General features: G+C 39.6%; 2 protein-coding genes across 2 annotated transcripts; both read left to right on the top strand.

Moving 5' to 3' along the window:
• Window positions 1–1,455: 1,455 nt before the first annotated feature.
• LOC117810035 (insulin-like growth factor-binding protein 5) lies at window positions 1,456–3,186 on the top strand. Its single transcript, XM_034679609.1, has 4 exons — window positions 1,456–1,821; window positions 2,351–2,379; window positions 2,469–2,588; window positions 2,681–3,186. The coding sequence occupies exons 1-4, from the start codon at window positions 1,506–1,508 to the stop codon at window positions 2,783–2,785; spliced, it is 570 nt and encodes a 189-aa protein (XP_034535500.1). The 5' UTR covers window positions 1,456–1,505; the 3' UTR covers window positions 2,786–3,186.
• A 2,392-nt stretch (window positions 3,187–5,578) lies between these two features.
• Window positions 5,579–17,100, top strand: LOC117817575 (phosphatidylinositol 5-phosphate 4-kinase type-2 gamma-like). Its single transcript, XM_034690328.1, has 10 exons — window positions 5,579–5,862; window positions 5,956–6,053; window positions 7,315–7,411; window positions 7,994–8,143; window positions 10,749–10,895; window positions 11,083–11,121; window positions 16,187–16,300; window positions 16,383–16,638; window positions 16,725–16,828; window positions 16,974–17,100. Exons 1-10 carry the CDS (start codon window positions 5,713–5,715, stop codon window positions 17,052–17,054), a joined length of 1,236 nt encoding a protein of 411 aa, XP_034546219.1. The 5' UTR covers window positions 5,579–5,712; the 3' UTR covers window positions 17,055–17,100.
• The last annotated feature ends 1,646 nt before the right edge of the window (window positions 17,101–18,746 follow it).

The raw sequence follows: 18,746 nt of genomic DNA, 5'->3' as shown, positions 1-18,746 counted from the left end.
CTCCCTGGAGTGATGCAATGTGGAACTTTTTCTTTGGGTTCCTTATAAAACATTGTTCAACTTCCATGCCTTTACACATTTCTTTAAGTTATTGCATTTTAATACCTCAGCTTAAGTGGTATATTCTGTAATCCTACTGGAGTGGGATATTTTCATACTGTATACCTTCATAACTGTATAGTAACTGTATATGAGACAAAGTGGTCACAAGCTGGATATTAATACATCATGTTTGAGGACAGGCTGTCAGATTTTGGGAACCTGTCTTCTAATTTAATCTGTTTGTGAGTCACAGATGGTGGAATTTGCAGGGTGGGACACTTTGCTCATGGCTATTAATGTCTTAGTCATCGAACCTTGAGTGGCACTCCTTCAGCCTCTCTGTCCGCCATTTCCTCTCAATCTTTAGCCCTGCAGTTACAGACTCTAAAAACACACTAAGTGAACAAAATGTTTGTTTAGTGGTTGCTATTTTTTTTCAAGTCATGGCAATGTTCAAAACAAGGACAGGGAGGTTAAAACTAAATATTGATACTCTGGTTACTCTAAATATGTAATTCTTTCACAGAGCTTGTGTTACTTTAAGCATTTATGAGGCCAGTGATTTTCTTTGAAAATTTGTTTGTACAAAACTTTATTACAATTCAAATAATGCTCAGAGTAAGGTGAGTCCTGTGTTGTCAGCTCACTACAACCCATATCAGCTGAACAGCACTGTAAATAAGTGAAATTGGTCATTATGGCGCAGTTTACAATCTGAAAAATATTTTAAAAGTTCCTTAAAAGAAGTGGAGCAGCAAAGAATGACAATCTCCAAAAATAATTGTGTAAAATCTTCAAAATTGAAAATGATTTGAGCTCATAAGTGCAGTTACTGTGTTTCCGCTATGGTTAAAATGTTCTTAGATGAAGTCCTTGAAATCCTTACTTGGATACCCCCACAACATTTGGTCTTTCATTTTTCATTTAATGTTCCCCTTTCTTTCTTCAATCTTAAAATTCAGATTAACATTTCTCTTTTTTACATGAACTTAAGGTGGTGAGTTTTGAGCGTGCTGAGCCATGATTGGCGGGTTACATGCAAGCGTCCCCTTTCTAAATAAATGACCCTCTCAGTGGGAAAGAGGCAGAGCAATAGCAGCAATCATTTCTGTCAGACTGTGTGCAGAAAACATTGCTAACCTGCAACAAAGATGACAGACAACAAATGGTATGAGCATGCGTGTGGGGGAAAACGGGGTGTGCTCGGTTATGTGGAAATGTGTGGGAAAACAAACACTTTCATCATGTACCCTCCCATACCTTTCCCCACTTGTTTGGGCTCTTTAAAAGCTGCTGCCAGTGGTGTGTGTCTGCCAAATTATCACTCTGTCTTGGCTTGAGGGAATCACATCAAAACAAGCCAGAGTAGGTGGGTCTTAGAGCAAAAGTCCTCATAAAGATAAAAAAGCAGGTGTTTTATACTTTACTGCTACCATCTGTTCGTGGACTACTATTAGAGTGAAATGATTCTGTATTTAAACATCCTGGTACTGATCCTCCTGCAGTCGGCTATGTCAAGCCCAATACCACAGACCACACCAACCAGAGGATGTGTCACCTGTAAATCAAAGCCCACAAGGGCTCAGCCGACTGTGGATTTAAACTCCACAGCTCTGGCTGCTGGAGAGCCATGTGGGGTCTACACTCTGGGCTGTGCCAATGGTCTACGCTGTGCTCCTCCTGAGGATGAGGTGAGGCCGCTCCGTGCTCTGCTGGAGGGCAGGGGAGTCTGCAGCAACGCCAGTAGCACCAGCCCGACGGATAAGACCCAGACAGCAGGTGAGAATCATGCTGTGTGCCTGAGAGGGAATGAAGAGGAGTTATCTAGGATTTTGTGTATGGATGAACAAACACTCATAATTTGAGCTAATTCTTTTTAAGTCTTTGTTTTTCACTTTTTTATTAACACTTGAGCCTTCAGTTACACTTTCTGTAACTTGATTGTGAGTTTGGAATAGTCAGTAGAAAATCGAAAGAGAGATAGACACCTTTGTTTACACAGTTTCTTTTTCAGCAGTTGAACTGCTCAGTCCAGTCGGACAAGCTACTGTAAAACAGAAAGTATAAAGAGACCATGGTGAAGAAAAAAAACACACTTTGACGCATAAATCGATCACCATATAAATATTTATTTGAGAAATATTTTTGAGTGCTACAACTTTAAAGAGAGATAGCTGCTTCTAAAGAGTTCATTGACAAAAATAATTGGTTCTGACCTCACAATAAAACAAATGTTTCCTGTATTTGAACAGATATTAGCATATATGAGTGATCAATTCTAAATGCTTTTGTGTATATTTGATCCTAGACCCAACACCCACTGAGGATCCAAACGAGGTAGAAACCATATTTATGTAATATGACATAGTGAGTGATTAACATGAAAGCATTCTCTCATTTTCATGTAACTATCTCTGTTCCTGCAGGCTCCGTGTCGTAAACTTCTGACTACCCTTATCAAAGGTCTTAATGCCCATTTGTTTAACTCACAACATGACATCTACATGCCCAACTGTGACAAGCGAGGTTTCTTCAGGAAAAAGCAGGTGATTTTTCATGACTTATAGGACACGATTGCAGTCACCATAAAAGTGTTTGTGTTTCCAGCTGTGAACGTGTTTTTGTTCTGTGTGTGCAGTGCTGGTCATCTCGAGGTAAGCAGCGTGGAAAGTGCTGGTGTGTGAATCAGAACGGCATGCCACTCACCTCACCAACCAGACACAGGGGCCAACTGAGCTGTTAGAAAAGCACAAAGCCTAAGCCAACGCAAAGGTTTATTTAATGGGACCGACGTGAGATAACGATGAAGGAACAACATACAGCAACTAAAGGCGCTCGGCACTGTCTCACATTTCATTCTCCAACAGCCAGAAGCAGCTCTCCACCAATAAGAAGCTGCCTCAAAACCAGGTGTAACTTTGTCTCTTTGCGCCCTCTACTGAACATAACAGGACTCTAATAATCCAACATCCTTTTTGACATTGACTTTTCTGAGCTGGAGATTTATATTAAATTTAAATAAGCATACATTACCCAGCCATGTGTCATATTGTAACAAAGACGACACATATTCAATTTGTTCACCATTGGATTTCAGAATTTTAACTTAGTAATAAAAATTGTACTGTTTCATGTCATTAACCAGAGTTCTGGATCTGGATCAATGTTTTGTAATAAAATGACTATTTTCAGTATTTTTTAGACCACTGTAATGGTATTAAGATTGCTGTACATAATCTCTTGTAATCATATTTATGCTACTTTATTAATGTATTATATTTATGCTAATACTGGTGGTATTTAGAATAAGTAATTTATCATAGTTTTCTGACTAGAGCAGGTACCTGATGTATTTTTATAACCTGAGTGTCAGATTCAGAATTATAGGGGGGCATTATCTTTTTATGATTTTCTTTTCTGGGGATTTATTAGAAAAATGTGCCTCTTCAACAATAAACAGAGTTTAAGAAGGGTAATGACTGACACTATATGAGTAAATGATTGATGTTGATGCCATGTGGAATTTGTGCATTTAGACTGCATTTTGTTACATTTTTTAAATAAAAATGATTGTGCTCAAAAGGTGTATCTATAATTTTCGAAGAAAATATCACAGATAAAGAGAAGAATAAAAAGATGAAGAATAAAGCATAACATTTCACTTTCCATGGAGAGGAATCTCACAATATGATGTGGTCCAGCGCTGGGCTGGGGAAGAACTTTGAACCAAGGCACTCACTTAAATCCATTGTCTTTTCATTTGCTTTATTGGGGGACAGTTTGCAAGACTGATGTGCTACAGAACCAAGTAATACCAACATTGAGTTTTCCTCCCTGAGTTGTGATATCAGAGGAAAATGGCTGCTGTGTGATTTGGAGAATAGCATCTGAAAGTAACTGTTAGGGGCAATAAAGAAGATTTAAGCTCAGGCCTCAAAGCTCTAATATAAAATGGAATAAAAATTTCCATACTTGTAAAAGGTAACTGAAATCCACATTAAGGCCATACACTGTAGCTGTTGGCTAGGAGGCTCAAAGACGCCAAAGCGCCTCTTTACGTCACAATCACTCAACAGCAGCAATATGGCTGCCTCCGACGATTGGCCTCAAACAGCTCCTCAGAAGCAGATGGGTGATGTCACGGATACTACGTCCATATTTTGTAGTCTATGGTCTTACCCATAGACTGTATAAAATATGGACGTAGTATCCGTGACATCACCCATCTGTTCCTGAGCGCTGTTTTGAAGCCAATCGACGGCGGCAGCCATATTGGAAATGCGGAACTCAACCAGGCAGAGTGTGACGTAGTGTGAGCCTCCTAGCCAACAGCTATGTGTTTCCGACCGGGAGTCAAGTTAGTCATGTCCTTATTTGGGCAAAACTCGTAATCTTAATATCTTCTGAACCGTCACGTTAGAAAAAAATTCACCCCCCGTACAGTGTGTGCCGATCAAGCGGCAACCTCCGGTCTCAAATTGTGAAGCCCATGCGGAAGTGCTATAAACTGCAAAACATTGAGAATCGGCTTGAGGCTGGCTGCAGAAACACAGGAAACCACATACACATGAATGGGAAAAAGACGATTTTTGCAGCATTAATAAACATGTTTACAGCCTGGTTCAAAAAATGGCTTGGCCCTAGAAAGCTATCCTCTCTATCGGCACACATAGCTGTTGACTAGGAGGCTCACACTACGTCACACTCTGCCTGGTTGAGTTCCGCATTTCCAATATGGCTGCCGCCGTCGATTGGCTTCAAAACAGCGCTCAGGAACAGATGGGCGACGTCACAGATACTACGTCCATATTTTATACAGCCTATGGTGCCGATAGAGAAATGATCTCTTCAGACCCAAGCCGTTTTTTGAACCAGGCTGTAAACATGTTTATTAATGCTGCAAAGATTGTCTTTTTTTAATTGGTGTCTATGTGGTTTCCGGTGTTTCTGCAGCCAGCCTCAAGCGGATTCTCGATGTATTGCAGTTTATAACACTTCTGCATGGGCTTCATAGTTTGAGACCGGAAGTTGCCGCTTGTTCTGAAGATGCTTTTGTTAATCAACTTTTTACTGACCCTAACCCTAATCTTAGGAGTCATCTCACAACAAAGAAAGGCAGAAAACCAATGAAATGTTTTGTTTGCAAGGTTTTACCTCAAATGTAACTACTATTTATGTCCCTATTTGTTTCAGTAATAGGTAAAATCTGCAATTTTTAGATTACTTAAAAAAAAATTATAATTCTGGAAGACATCTCTTGACCCCCAATAGTGTCTGGTGACCCTCCAGGGGGTCCAGACCCACACTTTGGGAAACCCTGATCTAGACTGTATAAAAAAATAAATCAAAACTAAAATGTAGTCCCACATCACATGCATGAATGCGAGGATTACATATTATTGCTCGTGTTTGCTTCATCATATGACTCTAATACTGATTTTTTTCCCCCCAAGATCCTCGTTGTTGCTTTCAAGGCTCTGTTGCACCTGTTCTTGGATTGAACCGTTGTTTCGTTAAACCAACCTACAGCCTCCAAAGTCCGAGTGTGGAGCAGGAGGAGGTGTTGCTACTGAGCCTCCACACGGCGGACCTCAGCCTACTTTACATACACAGGAGGACGCCACGGATGAAAACTACAACTCACAGTCACATACACGCGTGAAAAGTACCATGTCTTCCCCGAGTGCCAGCTCCAACCCTCTAAGCATCTTGGCGCGAAAGAGGAAGACCAAGAAGAAACACTTTGTTCAGCAGAAAGTGGAAGTTTTTCGAGCCAGTGACCCCGTGCTGAGCGTGCTGATGTGGGGGGTCAATCATTCGGTGGGTATGTGTGCTGCCTTCATGTGTCTGACGTGGTTCTATTGGCCCTTTTATGAAATTATATTTAAATATTTATCTATTGATCATGCGCAGACTAACGACCTTAGCCAGGTGCCGGTACCTGTCATGCTGCTGCCAGACGACTTCAAAGCCAGCACCAAGATCAAAGTGAACAACCATCTCTTCAACAAGTACTGTGCTCCTCTCTGCTAACCTGCTGGGACCTTCATCCTGCCGCAGTCTGACATTTTTCTGTATTTTATTTTATGTTTTGCCTGCTTGTGCTTTACAAAAAAATGCATCCTTTAAAGAAAAATAACACTTTTCTACTCAAACAAAAGCCCTTATTTAATACTAACTCTGCTTCTATCTCAAATATCATTGAAAGACATCAGAGAAGTTGTGTTTTTGGTTCAATGCCTCATAAAAGAAAGATACTAGAGTTGGCTACAGCATTATTTTCTTTCTCCAAGTAAGTTAGACAAACAAACAGAAAACAGATAATTTGATAAATCAAAAATGCAAAGGGTCAAAGTGAATGATTGAATCATTATTTATGAAAGTACACTCTGTCTTGGCTTTAGGTTCATATTCTATAGGGATTGAGTCTAGAAAACTTGAGTGGCTCTCAATAATCCTCTAATCCATTCAGGAATTCAGGTCGTGTAGGGACTTATAAACAGAAGAGGGTAGAACAATATGATGTGTTTTGACGTTAAAGTACTGCTACCTTGGACTGATTCAAGTGTTTTTCACTTTATTTGATGTGAAGACTTCTCAAGTTAAACCTGCAGGATGTTAAACTATACCATACTGCACTGTGGTCAACTTGGACAATGAAAAAGTCTGTCTAAATAGTCATGTAAACATGGGCTTTTGTGTAATTGACACCTATATAAGTGGGGGAATATTTAACAGATTACAGATTTCCAGCAAATATATAGAATTTTAAAAAAAAGAATGAAAATAGATATTTTCTGTGGTGATTTTGCATTTGTTGCTTTCTCCTCGGCTGTTTTGCTGTTGCTACATGTGCTGCATACAGTGCTGAAGGTGCTGTACCAGAGATATTGGGAAATACTGCTGAACAAACTACCTGATCCCACAATTCCTGACTCAACCGAAGCACTGTTTCCTGCATCAGTTAAAATAGTTTAAATATCAGTACATAATGGTTAACACATAAACATACAATATCTGTGATAAGCCTACATCAGCCCAATAATCTTGGCTGCTGATATATCAGGCAGGCTCAACAAAGTAGGAGGTTTTTAACAGTCAGCCATTTGATAGCATGATATGAAGAGATTACCTTTGCCTTTACCTTTTAATGATACATATTTCACATGAAAATGTTTCTAAGTAGACAGACACAGATGCTTGTAAAATGCTCTTTGAATTGATTCAAGTTGTATGACTCATTTAATGTGTTAACACTTGTTTGCTCCTCAGAGAGAACCTTCCAGGACAGTTCAAATTCAAAGACTACTGCCCACAGGTGTTCAGAAATTTGCGAGAGCATTTTGGAATTGAGGACCAAGATTATCAGGTATAATTACACACATTCTCTTGCAAAGTAACATTTAATAGTGTACAAAAACACTCTTACTTGGGAGGGAATAAATATGCTTGAGAAAAATTGCACTGACTTTTAAAGCTATATAGAACATCCAAGGTTTCCCTTTGTGTTATTCTTTTTTAAAAAACCAGACACTTGTGTTCATGAATTGATCTGCTCCCTTCAGAATTTGCATTTCTTTGTGTAATGTTTGCATGCGCCAGGTGGCACACAAAGTCATCAGCCGCTCTGCTCTGTGCACATTTGCGTAGCAGACAAGTACTTTATATGAGGAGTGTATCTCCACTTTGTGCCAGTTGAAGTTTTCTTTTTCACATGTACAAAAACTATGCAGCACATGTCTTAAAACAGTGTATCAGGTGAAAACCGAGCTTCTTATGTTCAAATGTTATAATCTTAACACAAATATATCCATCAGATTCCCTGTTTGTAGAATGAAATGTATTGAGGTGACATTTTTTGAACACATGATAACATTGTAATGGATGTAAGAGGTTGTCACATGTTTCCAATGCCCAGAGTCAGAATTGCCATCCTCTCTCTCACCAACAGGTGTCTCTGGCCCGCAGTCCTCTGTTCAAAGACGAGGAAGGCCAGTGTGTGGGGCTGCTGCTCATATCATATGACCGCACCTTGGTAGTTAAAGAAATCTCCAGTGAGGAGGTGGAGGAAATGCATAACATCCTCTCAGAGTATCACCAGGTATGACTAACACAGGGTGGGAAGCTTCTGTTTGCAATGTCTTTTCTCAGGTAGAAAAACATAACCCTGAGAGATCATCCATTTTCCAGTTTGTGATTGACCTAATTTATCAAAAAAAAATTGAGCATTGACTCTATGAGTCACACATTTTCCTCTCATTTTGTCATGCACCTTTTGTATATTGAGAGATAACTTTGCCTAGTTTGTGGTTGCCATGGCAAAGGTTTTACGTCAAAGCTGAAAGACAAATTTTAAAAGAGACTTTTCCAACTACAGGTTATGATCAAGACCAGAGCTTATGTTTTGCAGTAAAATTTGAGTATAAAACATATTAAGCAAAGAAACATTGTAAATATTTTTTCTGTTTCTATGTAAATATACAAAGAGCAGATGGATGGGATGTCAGAGCAAGATGCACTCTCGAATGACTGAAGCTAAACAGAAAATAATAACTTTACATTTTGAAACAAAGACGCACATGAATTGGAGTTCTGCTTTTGTTCTAGCACTGTACTGAAGCTCATTTGCATTTGTTCTGTCCTAGTACACCTGGTGTCACAGCAGACGTTTGATTTGCCATAATGAGAAAAGCACAGGTGTTGCTTATAAAACTAAGGATGGCTCAGTTTCATTCAAGTGTCCCTGTAAGCAATAACAGTGAGTCAGCAGGCACAATACCAAGCCCTGCATCTAAATGGAATTCAGTCATTGTCAAATGTATGATGTACGCCCATGGTTCTCCAATGATACATGGTAAAATGTGCTCATGGTAAAAGGTCTACATGGCCAAGTTTAAAAGTTTGTATTTGAAAGAAAATTTGTTTTGTAAAGAACTGACCATTCACACAGTGTCCATTTTCTTCAGATGTTACATACAAGGTAGGATTCTTATGTGTTGTGCTTTTGTTGTACAGATGTATGTCATAGACTGTATAAAATATGGACGTAGTATCCGTGACGTCACCCATCTGTTTCTGAAGCGCTGTTTAGAGACCAATCGGCGGTGGCGGCCATATTGCTTCTGTCAAGCCAGTGTGGCGTAAAGAGGCGGAGTTTGAGCCTCCTAGCCAACAGCTGCAGTGTTCCCACAGGCAGCTGTGCCTCTCATTGAAGACTAGTAATCTCAATATCTCTGAAATTGCCGCATTAGAAAAAAATTCACCCCCCTCACAGTGAGAGGACATCGAGAAATGAGCTATCCAGACTATACTCGTCTTTTGCACCAGGCTGTAAACATGTTTATTTCTGCTGTAAAGGTCGTCTTTTTCCCATTCATGTGTATGTGACTTCTGGTACTTCCGGAACCAGCCTCAAGCAGATCCTCGATGAAGTGCAGCTTTTAACACTTCCACATTGGACTCATATTTTTAGACCGGAGGTTGCCGCTTGATGTATGTACAACATAAGGCCAAACAACATATCTGATAATCTGTTAGCTACTGTCAGGAAACAACTAAAATTAGTATTACTCATAGACTGTATAAAATATGGACGTCACCCATCTGTTCCTGAGAGCTGTTTTGAAGCCAATCAACGGTGGCAGCCATATTGGAAATGCGGAATTCAACCAGGCAGAGTGACGTAAAGGGGCGGAGTTTGAGCCTCCTAGCCAACAGCTATGTGTTCCCGACCGGGAGTCAAGTCAGTCATGTCCTTATTTGGGCAAAAACTCGTAATCTTAATATCTTCTGAACCGTTGCGTTACAAAACAATTCACCCCCTGTACAGTGTGTGCCGATAGAGAAATTAGCTACGTAGAGCCAAGCTGTTTTCTGAACCAGGCTGTAAACATGTTTATTAATCCTGCAAAGATCGTCTTTTTTGAATTGGTGTGTATGTGGTTTCCGGTGTTTCTGCAGCCAGCCTCAAGCGGATTCGCATGGACTTCATAGTTTGAGACAGGAGGTTGCTGCTTGGTTTTACTCTACACTCTTCAATCAATCAATCAATCAATCAATCAATCAATCAATCAATCAATCAATCAATCAATCAATCAATCAATCAATCAATCTTTATTTGTATAGCGTCAAATCACAACCTTAATCCATCATGAGCATTGCACATCAATCACAAACATCACAACTCTTGCTAATGTTGCATCACCACGGAGTGAACGCCTTTCCTGTTGTATTTTGTGACTCATTTAAGGGCAGAGCTTACAGCTTATGTTCAATAAGCTACCCATTATAGCTGTTTGCTTGAGAGTTTAGTAATGTTAGCTAGCAAGATGTGCTGTAATCAGCTGTTGTTGAATATATTGTATTCCACTGAAATAAGACATGAATCCCATTGGTTCTTCATTGTTTATTATATTTTCAGCTGCTGATGAATATGGAAGGAATTAAATGATAAAAATCAAACAACAATAAGACAATGCTATTGCATCTGAGCTGCTAAAACTGAGCGTGTGGCCATGGTCATTTACTATTTATTGTTTTATTTAAACAGCAAAAATAAGATGTGAGACAGACAGCCAGTGGAGATTTAAGTATTAAACCAGAGACATTAACAAGGTAACTCTGCACTGCTTCATCATGACACTGGGTTGTTGTGTTTCCCTTATGTTTCCAACATTCACTGTCTTCTCACCTTTGTTCTCCTCTAGCATGTTGTCACCTGTCACGGCAACACGCTGCTCCCTCAGTTCCTTGCCATGTACAGAGTCACAGTGGAGAGCGAGGACACCTACCTGTTAGTGATGAGGAACATGTTCAGCCACAGACTGCATGTACACAGGAAATATGACCTCAAGGTAAAACATGCAGGAGTGTGAGGTCACTTTTGATGAGGAATCACTTGTTCATGAGTCTAGCTAAGACTGTTGGATGTATGATGTATGGAGACAATGATGTTCTGAAGATTATTATAAGCTTTATAAAGCTGTGTGTCAGTATGGTTTCCATTTAGTCACCTTGTAATGACTGTTATTTCTTTCTTAGGGCTCTCGGGTGTCTCGTGAAGCAAGCTTTAAAGAGAAGGTGAGATCAAGTTAAAGGTGACATATTATGCAAAATTGACTTTTTAATGGTTCTCTACCTGAAATATGTGTCCCTGGCATGTCTACAAACCCCCCGAGAATGAAAAAAATCCATTCTGCCCCTGTTTTGATTTCTACACCTTTCTGTAAATGTGTGTGAAACGAGCTGTTTCAGACTTCCGTGTTTTTGTTACGTAACAACAATGTCCGGTCTGTCACGGAGTCAGAGCTCGGAGCTTGTTCAGCCCATAGACTGTATAAAATAATACTGAATCCCCCCTCCGTTTTTCATTCCCTGCACAAATGTGTGCTAACAAGGAGCTTAGGAGGGAGGCATGCTAGTTGTAGGCTGTCTTAATAAACACAAAGGTCGGTTTTACTCCCCACGTCTGCAGATTTGAAGATCTAGTGGATGATTTTTATTTATCATAGATAAGTGCTAGCGCTAGTTAGCATAGCTACATAGCTACATGTCGTAGCTGTAGCTGTGTACCAAGACACACGTCGACATACTGACAAATAAAACAACAAGAAACAGAATCTGGAAGGTCCCGCTGCCTTTCTGGCAGAGGTCGGTTTTACTCCCCAGTCTGCAGATTTGAAGATCTAGTGGATGATTTTTATTTATCATGGATAAGTGCTAGCGCTAATTGGCATAGCCACATAGCTACATGTTCATAGCTGTAGCTGTAGCTGTAGCTGTGTACCAAAACACACGTCGACATACTGACAGATAAAACAACAAGAAACACTAAATCTGTGACCAACCCTTCAGAAAGGTCCTGCTGCCTTTCTGGCAGAGGTCGGTTTTACTCCCCACGTCTGCAGATTTGAAGATCTAGTGGATGATTTTTATTTATCATGGATAAGTGCTAGCGCTAGTTAGCATAGCCACATAGCTACATGCTGTGTACCAAGACACACGTCTACATACTGATAAATAAAACAACAAGAAACACTAAATCTATGACCAATCGTTCAGAAAGGTCCTGCTACAAGCGCCTCTCCGTCAGGATCAGATTCAGAGGGTTGAAGTAACGCGATCTCTGAGCAGCCGTGTATATTCAGCCAACATGTAAACATTAGATCAACGTGCTGGAGAGCCGAGGCACATCCACTTCCGGAGGGGGCGTGGTCAGAGGGAAAACAGAGTGTTCTGATGAGGAATGAAGAAGAGGACTTTTCAGGCAGACCAAAATCTGATTTCAAAGTGTTTTTTTGAGCATAAACTTTAAAGACATGTTTTTGGGACCTCTTAGACCAATATATATTGATGAAAAAAGCATGATATGTCCTCTTTAAGGAAGTTTTCTACACTAATGTTTTTTTTTCTTGAAGGGATGCAGTCATACTTGTTTTCATTGGAGATGTCTGAAAGAGTATAAAATATAGTTAGCAATCATTGCCTGAAAGAGAAAAATGCATTCACATTAAACTGCTATTTACTTTTTAGTGTGAGATTTATTAATTTCGGACTTAGTTGAAAGTGTAAGCACAGCTGAGTATCACTTCAATAATACAACCGAGTGGCAACATATACATCTCTCTGGACACACCCCTGCCTTTAGTGTTCCTCCTCCTCAAACATTATCAAACCTGTCAAGAGCCTCAGACGACATTGTGCAGCTGTGTCTCCCCTCCTGATTAGTATTTCTCCTGAAGAGTGAAACAACTTGTGAAATAAGTCGAAGGCTAGGTCAAGTTTGAGTTCAAACTGTAGGCTGCAAAGAAGTTATTTTACAGGAAACTGACGTGTGTAGCGAAGAACAACAGTGTGTCATATAACTGGATGTTAACTAGCAAGATTACCCATAATTCATTGAGCCTCAGCGCTTTTGTTTTCAGCTTGGAATTAACACTCTTGCATTCATCATAATCAAGGACAAAATGATCCATTTATTCACTATGATTTAACATTATTAACATATAAAAGATGAACATCTAATACACCAATAAAATCCAATTTCTTTACTAGCACACATTTTAATAGGAAAAAAATGTTATGGTATCAGTTTTAGTGTTGCTATATTTTTGAGATGTGAAACTTCCACAGTAGCAGCAACAGATTACTGGGGTGTTGATGTTACCAAGGTAACACAAGAAGTAGTGATGTCTGCACTGCAAGGTTTTTTGACTATAGGAATTTCATTCATTGAACATGGCAACATATACATCTCTCTGGAGAGTAGTGTTTATGTTCCCTTTTACCAAACGTAGCTTATCACTCTGTGTTGTTTCCATGAGAACAACTCCACAAGCTTCCGTTAGCTGCAGCTGTGCCAGCAGTCTGCCCAAAGGTGAAGATGTGGTTTCATGCTGCTTTCTCAGCAAGTCACTTTTCCTGTACTGTATACAATGGTTGATTGAGCATTGTGACAAATGTGCTTTACATTTTCAGAACAGTTGCAAAAATTGGCCAGCATTAGACTTAGGATAAATTAAAAATGGCTCTGTTGTGACTCTGACTGCAGTTGAAAGACTATAAAATAGCAATTTGAAAAGATGTAGTCTATATAAATGCTGACAAGAGTAAGGTGATGTATTTCTCCAAGTCCAGGGGGACGGTGAGAAATGACTCTAAGATTTTCACCTCCACAAAGGAGGAAATCGAATGTGTTCCAACATTTAAATACTTGGGTTTTCTCTTAGATGAAAATCTTCCTTTTAATAGTCATATTGAGAGTCTTACTAAAAAACTGAGGGTGAAGTTGGGTTTCTTTTATAGAAACAGATGCTGTTTTTCCTTTGCTGCTCGTAAAAAGTTCATTCAATCAACATTTGAACCTGTAATTGATTATGGTGATGTTCTTTATATGCATGCTTCCTCAGCCTCTCTGAAAATGCTGGACTCGGTGAACCATGCTGCATTGTGGGTTGTTTCTGGTTTAGGTTTCCGCACACATCACTGTATCTTGTATGAGAAGGTAGGCTTGTCTTCCTTATACAACAGAAGAATGGAGCATTGGTATGTCTTTCTTTATAAGGCCATACTCCAGGAGCTGCCGTCTTATTTATGCTCCTTATTGCCTCCTAAAGTTGTCAGAGGCTGTCATCTTCGGTCCCATGGACAAATTCTTTTTGTCATTCCTCGGACTCGCTCTGTCTTTGGTAAAAGTACTTTTAATGTCTTTGCTCCCTCTTCTTGGTTTGAGCTTCAGGGTCGCCTGAAACTGGATTGTTTAATTCGATTGGAGGATTTCAAAACTAGGATAAAGGATGATCTGATCAGCTTGTGCACATGTTTTAGAGCTTAACACTGCTAATTTATAAATCAATGTAATACTTGTCACTGTATGTTTTGTCCTGTTCTATTTGTGAAACGTTTTATGCTGCTGTCTTGGCCAGGACTCCCTTGAAAAAGAACTTTGTATCTCAGTGGGACTATTCCTCGTAAAATAAAGGTTAAATAAAAACAAAATTAGCTGCAGAAATGTTAAAAAGGTTGATGTTACCAACTGTTTTCATTGGACAGCAATATTTAGGCAAACACTATTTGACTCTTTTTAAAGCTGATGGGAATTCTGCACTGTAAACCCGAACAGTACTTCTAACATATAGCCACTAAGGTTACAGACCTCAAAACCAGCTATCTAGTTGAACCAACAATTAATTATTGAGTTAATTATTGTGGATCAATTCTATTGAGTTAATATCGATGTCCAAATAATAACTTTTGAGTGTACAGAGCAACGCTGTGTATGACATCATCAACTTCCCCACGTTAGTCTTCACACACTTGAAAAACCACAATGGCCGTGCTTCGTGAAGCGGCAAAACTAAACTGGAGACACAAGGATTCAGAACTACAAAATAAAACAGTAAACACAAGACTAGACCATAGACTGTATAAAATATGGACGTAGTATCCGTGACGTCACCCATCTGTTCCTGAGCGCTGTTTTGAAGCCAATCGACGGCGGCAGCCACATTGGAAATGCAGAACTCAACCAGGCAGAGTGTGACGTAGTGTGAGCCTACTAGCCAACAGCTATGTGTTCCCGACCGGGAGTCACATCAGTCATGTCCTTATTTGGGCAAAAACTCGTAATCTTAATATCTTCTGAACCGTCACGTTAGAAAAAAATTCACCCCCTGTACAGTGTGTGCCGATAGAGGGATTAGCTTCGTAGGGCCAAGTCGTTTTTTGAACCAGGCTGTAAACATGTTTATTAATGCTGCAAAGATCGTCTTTTTCCCATTCATGTCTATGTGGTTTCCGGTGTTTCTGCAGCCAGCCTCAAGCGGATTCTCGATGTATTGCAGTTTATAGCACTTCTGCATGGGCTTCATAGTTTGAGACCGGAGGTTGCCGCTTGGACTAGACTAAGAAAACACAACAAGAGACATCAATCACTAAACACTCAAGAGAGACAAAGGATAATAAATACAGAATAAACACGGGGAGGAACCAAGGCAGACAGCACAGTGGTGCGGTGTGGTAGCGCTGCCTCACAGTGAGAAGGTTTCTGGTTCAAGTCCCCGGTCAGGCAGATGCCTTTCTGTGTGGAGTTTGCATGTTCTCTCCGTGCACTCCGGCTTCCTCTTACAGTCCAAAAACATTCTTACCAGGTTAATTGATTAATCTAAATTGCCTGTAGGTGTGAGTGTGTACGTGAATGATTGGCTGTCTCTCCATGTTTGCCCTGTGATGGGTTGGCGATCCTGCCTTCCACCCAAAGTCAGCAGGGATTGGCTCCAGCCCCTGCGAATGGTATAAGCGGTCAAGATAATGGATGGATGAAACACTAGGACAAAAACTAAACTAACTAAACCATGAAATGTAGTCAGTTTCATCTAGTATACATGAATTAAAAATATTTTAAAAAATGAACTAATAAATTCGAGTTAGGGAAACTTTGTAATTAAAAAAAGAAAGAAATTTAGTAAACTGAAATCATATTTTATAATTTCAATTAAACTCAAAAATTGTATTCCCACTCCTGAAAAACTCTTATGTAATCAGTAACGACAAACATTTTGAGTAATTTCAACTTGTTCGGGTTTACAGTGTGGTTTTCATTTTAGATGTGTTTTCACTGCAGCTGTCCTTCCCTTTGTGTTTCTAGGAGAAGGAGCTGCCCACTTACAAAGACGTTGATTTTAAGAATAACATGCAGAAAGTTTCTGTCAGTGATGAGGAAAAGCAGAAGGTCATGGACAAGCTCAACAGAGATATTGACGTGAGTAAACAACCTTGACAAAGCATGACAGTATTGTTTGTTTATTTTTCTTGATGTGGTTAAAAAAATCTTCTTATCGCAGTTTCTGGTGCGTATGAGGATCATGGACTACAGTCTACTGCTCGGCATCCATGATGTGGAGCGTGCTGAGAGGGAGGAGGAGGAAGAAGAGATGGAGTCAACTGATGAAGAGGAAGAGGAGGATGAAAACGGCCTGGTCCCTACTCCAGGCTCCATTTCTCCTGAGGGTATCGGCGGCTACATGAACTGCTTCAAACCCATGGGACCTGGAGAGTTCGACCCTTACATAGATGTGTACGCTATCCAGAGTGCTATAGGTGAGTCCTTTTCTGCTCCAAGCCATGCAGGATGACATCATACATCCAGAACAGTAGCACTCATCAGATGCTGTGGATCTCTTCAGGTGCTCCCCGCAGGGAGGTGTATTTTATGGGACTGATTGACGTGCTGACACAGTACGACACCAAGAAGAAAGCTGCTCACGCTGCTAAAGCTGTCAAACACGGGGTGAGAGACCAGCGCTCTATAAAGGGATTGGTTAGCATATGCTGTCTTTAGATCTCTATTGTTCAAAGAGAGATGGGATGCTTTCATTTTTCATACAGTTAACTCTGATCAATTGCATATGTGTGTGTGTGTGTGTGTTTTGCAGGGAGGAGCAGAAATCTCAACAGTTCATCCAGAGCAGTACGCCAAACGTTTCCGGGAGTTCATTGCCAAGATCTTTGCCTAGTTGAAGGATGAAGTCCAGGGGTCTCATTTATAAAAGAGTGTGTAGAATCCCTACTAAAAGTATTAGAACTCTATGCATGTATTAGTGATGATGATGATGATGATGATGATGATGACGCAGGTCTGTTAATATGTTGTTGTTCAATGAAAGGAAAAGTGTAAGCTTTAAAATATAATCTGACTTCAGTTCTCCCTCTCACTGCCTGCGTCACCATTTCCCCTGCCTCTAAATGGAGCGTATGCATGGGTCAGAGTTTGCTTAGCGGTGGTCACATTTTACCGTCAAGTTTGTTTTTATAAATCACAAACTTGGCGTGAAAACTGGCGAAAACAGGCCCCGTTTTGTGCGTAAGCAACGTTTATAAATGAGACCCCTGCTCATTATCTAATACACACTTTGCAATACTGATGTCACTCAAATCTACATCAATCAGTATTCAAGATTCAATTCAAGATTCAAAGGTTTTTATTGTCATTTTTCACTGTATATACGAGAGATACAGGAAAAACGAGATGCTTACCAATAAAGAGTGTTGTGTTGGTCGGTCATGGAATTTTCACTGGCTCTTGTGTCAGTGTATATGTTGAGGTTTCTCCTGCTGCTCCTCCTCTCCTCTGATAATCCAGTAAAGAATGCTACAAGAGCCGCATTGTCATCTGAGCTAAAATTCATCACAGCACATCCCCTATTCTTGACATCAAATAACTACTTAAAAATAAACTGATCTGAAATGTAAACATTTGCACATAATCCAGCATAATGAGAACTAATTATGATAGGAAACATGTTTGTTTGAGAAAATAATATTGGACTTGTATTTTTAATTGTTCTATTTAACCCAAGTTCTATCTGTTATAATGGAGGAGGCAGGCTTTAAGACATACACTGGGGTTACCTCTAAAAGTTTTGGCTTCACTTGGAATAGCTGACGTTCTGTCCATGGTTTTATACAATGTTTAAGCTACTCTCCCTATTATTGTGTACTGAATGATGGACTGTTTATAATGAATAAAGAAATAGAATTAGCAGATTAAGGATGAAAGTCTAACTGGTTTATACTTCAAGCTAAGCAACAATGTGTTGTCTTTGAGAGGAATCACAGGATATAGGACTGCTCAAAAGAAATAAAAAGGTGATGTTGGTAACACCTTTGACAAAATTGTTTTCTGTCACTTGTCTCCCAAAACTAAACTCAAGAAAACACATATTTTGAAAAACCTGAGAAACATTTCAATGAATGTCCTTTTCTACTTTCACACAAGTGACACATTAAAGGGATAGTTAGATTTGTATGTATTTGTGTGTATGGTAAGTGTATTTCCCTCTGGGGGTGCCAGTCACTAGGCCCCTTTGTCAAGAAACTAAGTATTAGCGTTACAGAATGAAAACAAAACTATATTTTACAAAATCAAGCATGTAATTATCCATGAATTAGTAAAACCACTTAAAATATGGTTTCTCATTGAGTGTATTAATAATTATGGTATGATTACCTGCTAATTAAAAACATTTTCAAAAAGACAATATAAAGACTGGCTCTGTCATCAGAGACTGCTCAAGATCTGGAACAGTTTAACCAGTTTGTTTTCCATATTGCTACAGAAATGCACATTTGCCTTTTCTTAAAGTATTTCAGGAACACAGTCTAAATTTGTGAAGCAAAACACTGAAAATGTATACCCACAAACCTCC

The sequence above is a fragment of the Notolabrus celidotus genome, chromosome 1 (assembly GCF_009762535.1).
Source record: "Notolabrus celidotus isolate fNotCel1 chromosome 1, fNotCel1.pri, whole genome shotgun sequence".
NCBI classification, from domain to species: Eukaryota; Metazoa; Chordata; class Actinopteri; order Labriformes; family Labridae; genus Notolabrus; species Notolabrus celidotus.
The sequence above is the reverse complement of the archived record's forward strand: the minus strand, read 5'-3'. Positions and strand labels throughout refer to the sequence as shown.

What these genes read in the sequence shown, in the direction of transcription:
- LOC117810035 (XM_034679609.1), top strand. Translation starts at nt 1,506, where the DNA reads ATGATTCTGTATTTAAACATCCTGGTACTGATCCTCCTGCAGTCGGCT. An exon ending in GGATAAGACCCAGACAGCAG is followed by an intron (nt 1,822 to 2,350) that starts GTGAGAATCATG and finishes ATTTGATCCTAG; the next exon opens with ACCCAACACCCACTGAGGAT. An exon ending in GTTTCTTCAGGAAAAAGCAG is followed by an intron (nt 2,589 to 2,680) that starts GTGATTTTTCAT and finishes CTGTGTGTGCAG; the next exon opens with TGCTGGTCATCTCGAGGTAA.
- LOC117817575 (XM_034690328.1), top strand. Translation starts at nt 5,713, where the DNA reads ATGTCTTCCCCGAGTGCCAGCTCCAACCCTCTAAGCATCTTGGCGCGA. An exon ending in AAGCAAGCTTTAAAGAGAAG is followed by an intron (nt 11,122 to 16,186) that starts GTGAGATCAAGT and finishes TTGTGTTTCTAG; the next exon opens with GAGAAGGAGCTGCCCACTTA. An exon ending in AGCTCAACAGAGATATTGAC is followed by an intron (nt 16,301 to 16,382) that starts GTGAGTAAACAA and finishes TTCTTATCGCAG; the next exon opens with TTTCTGGTGCGTATGAGGAT.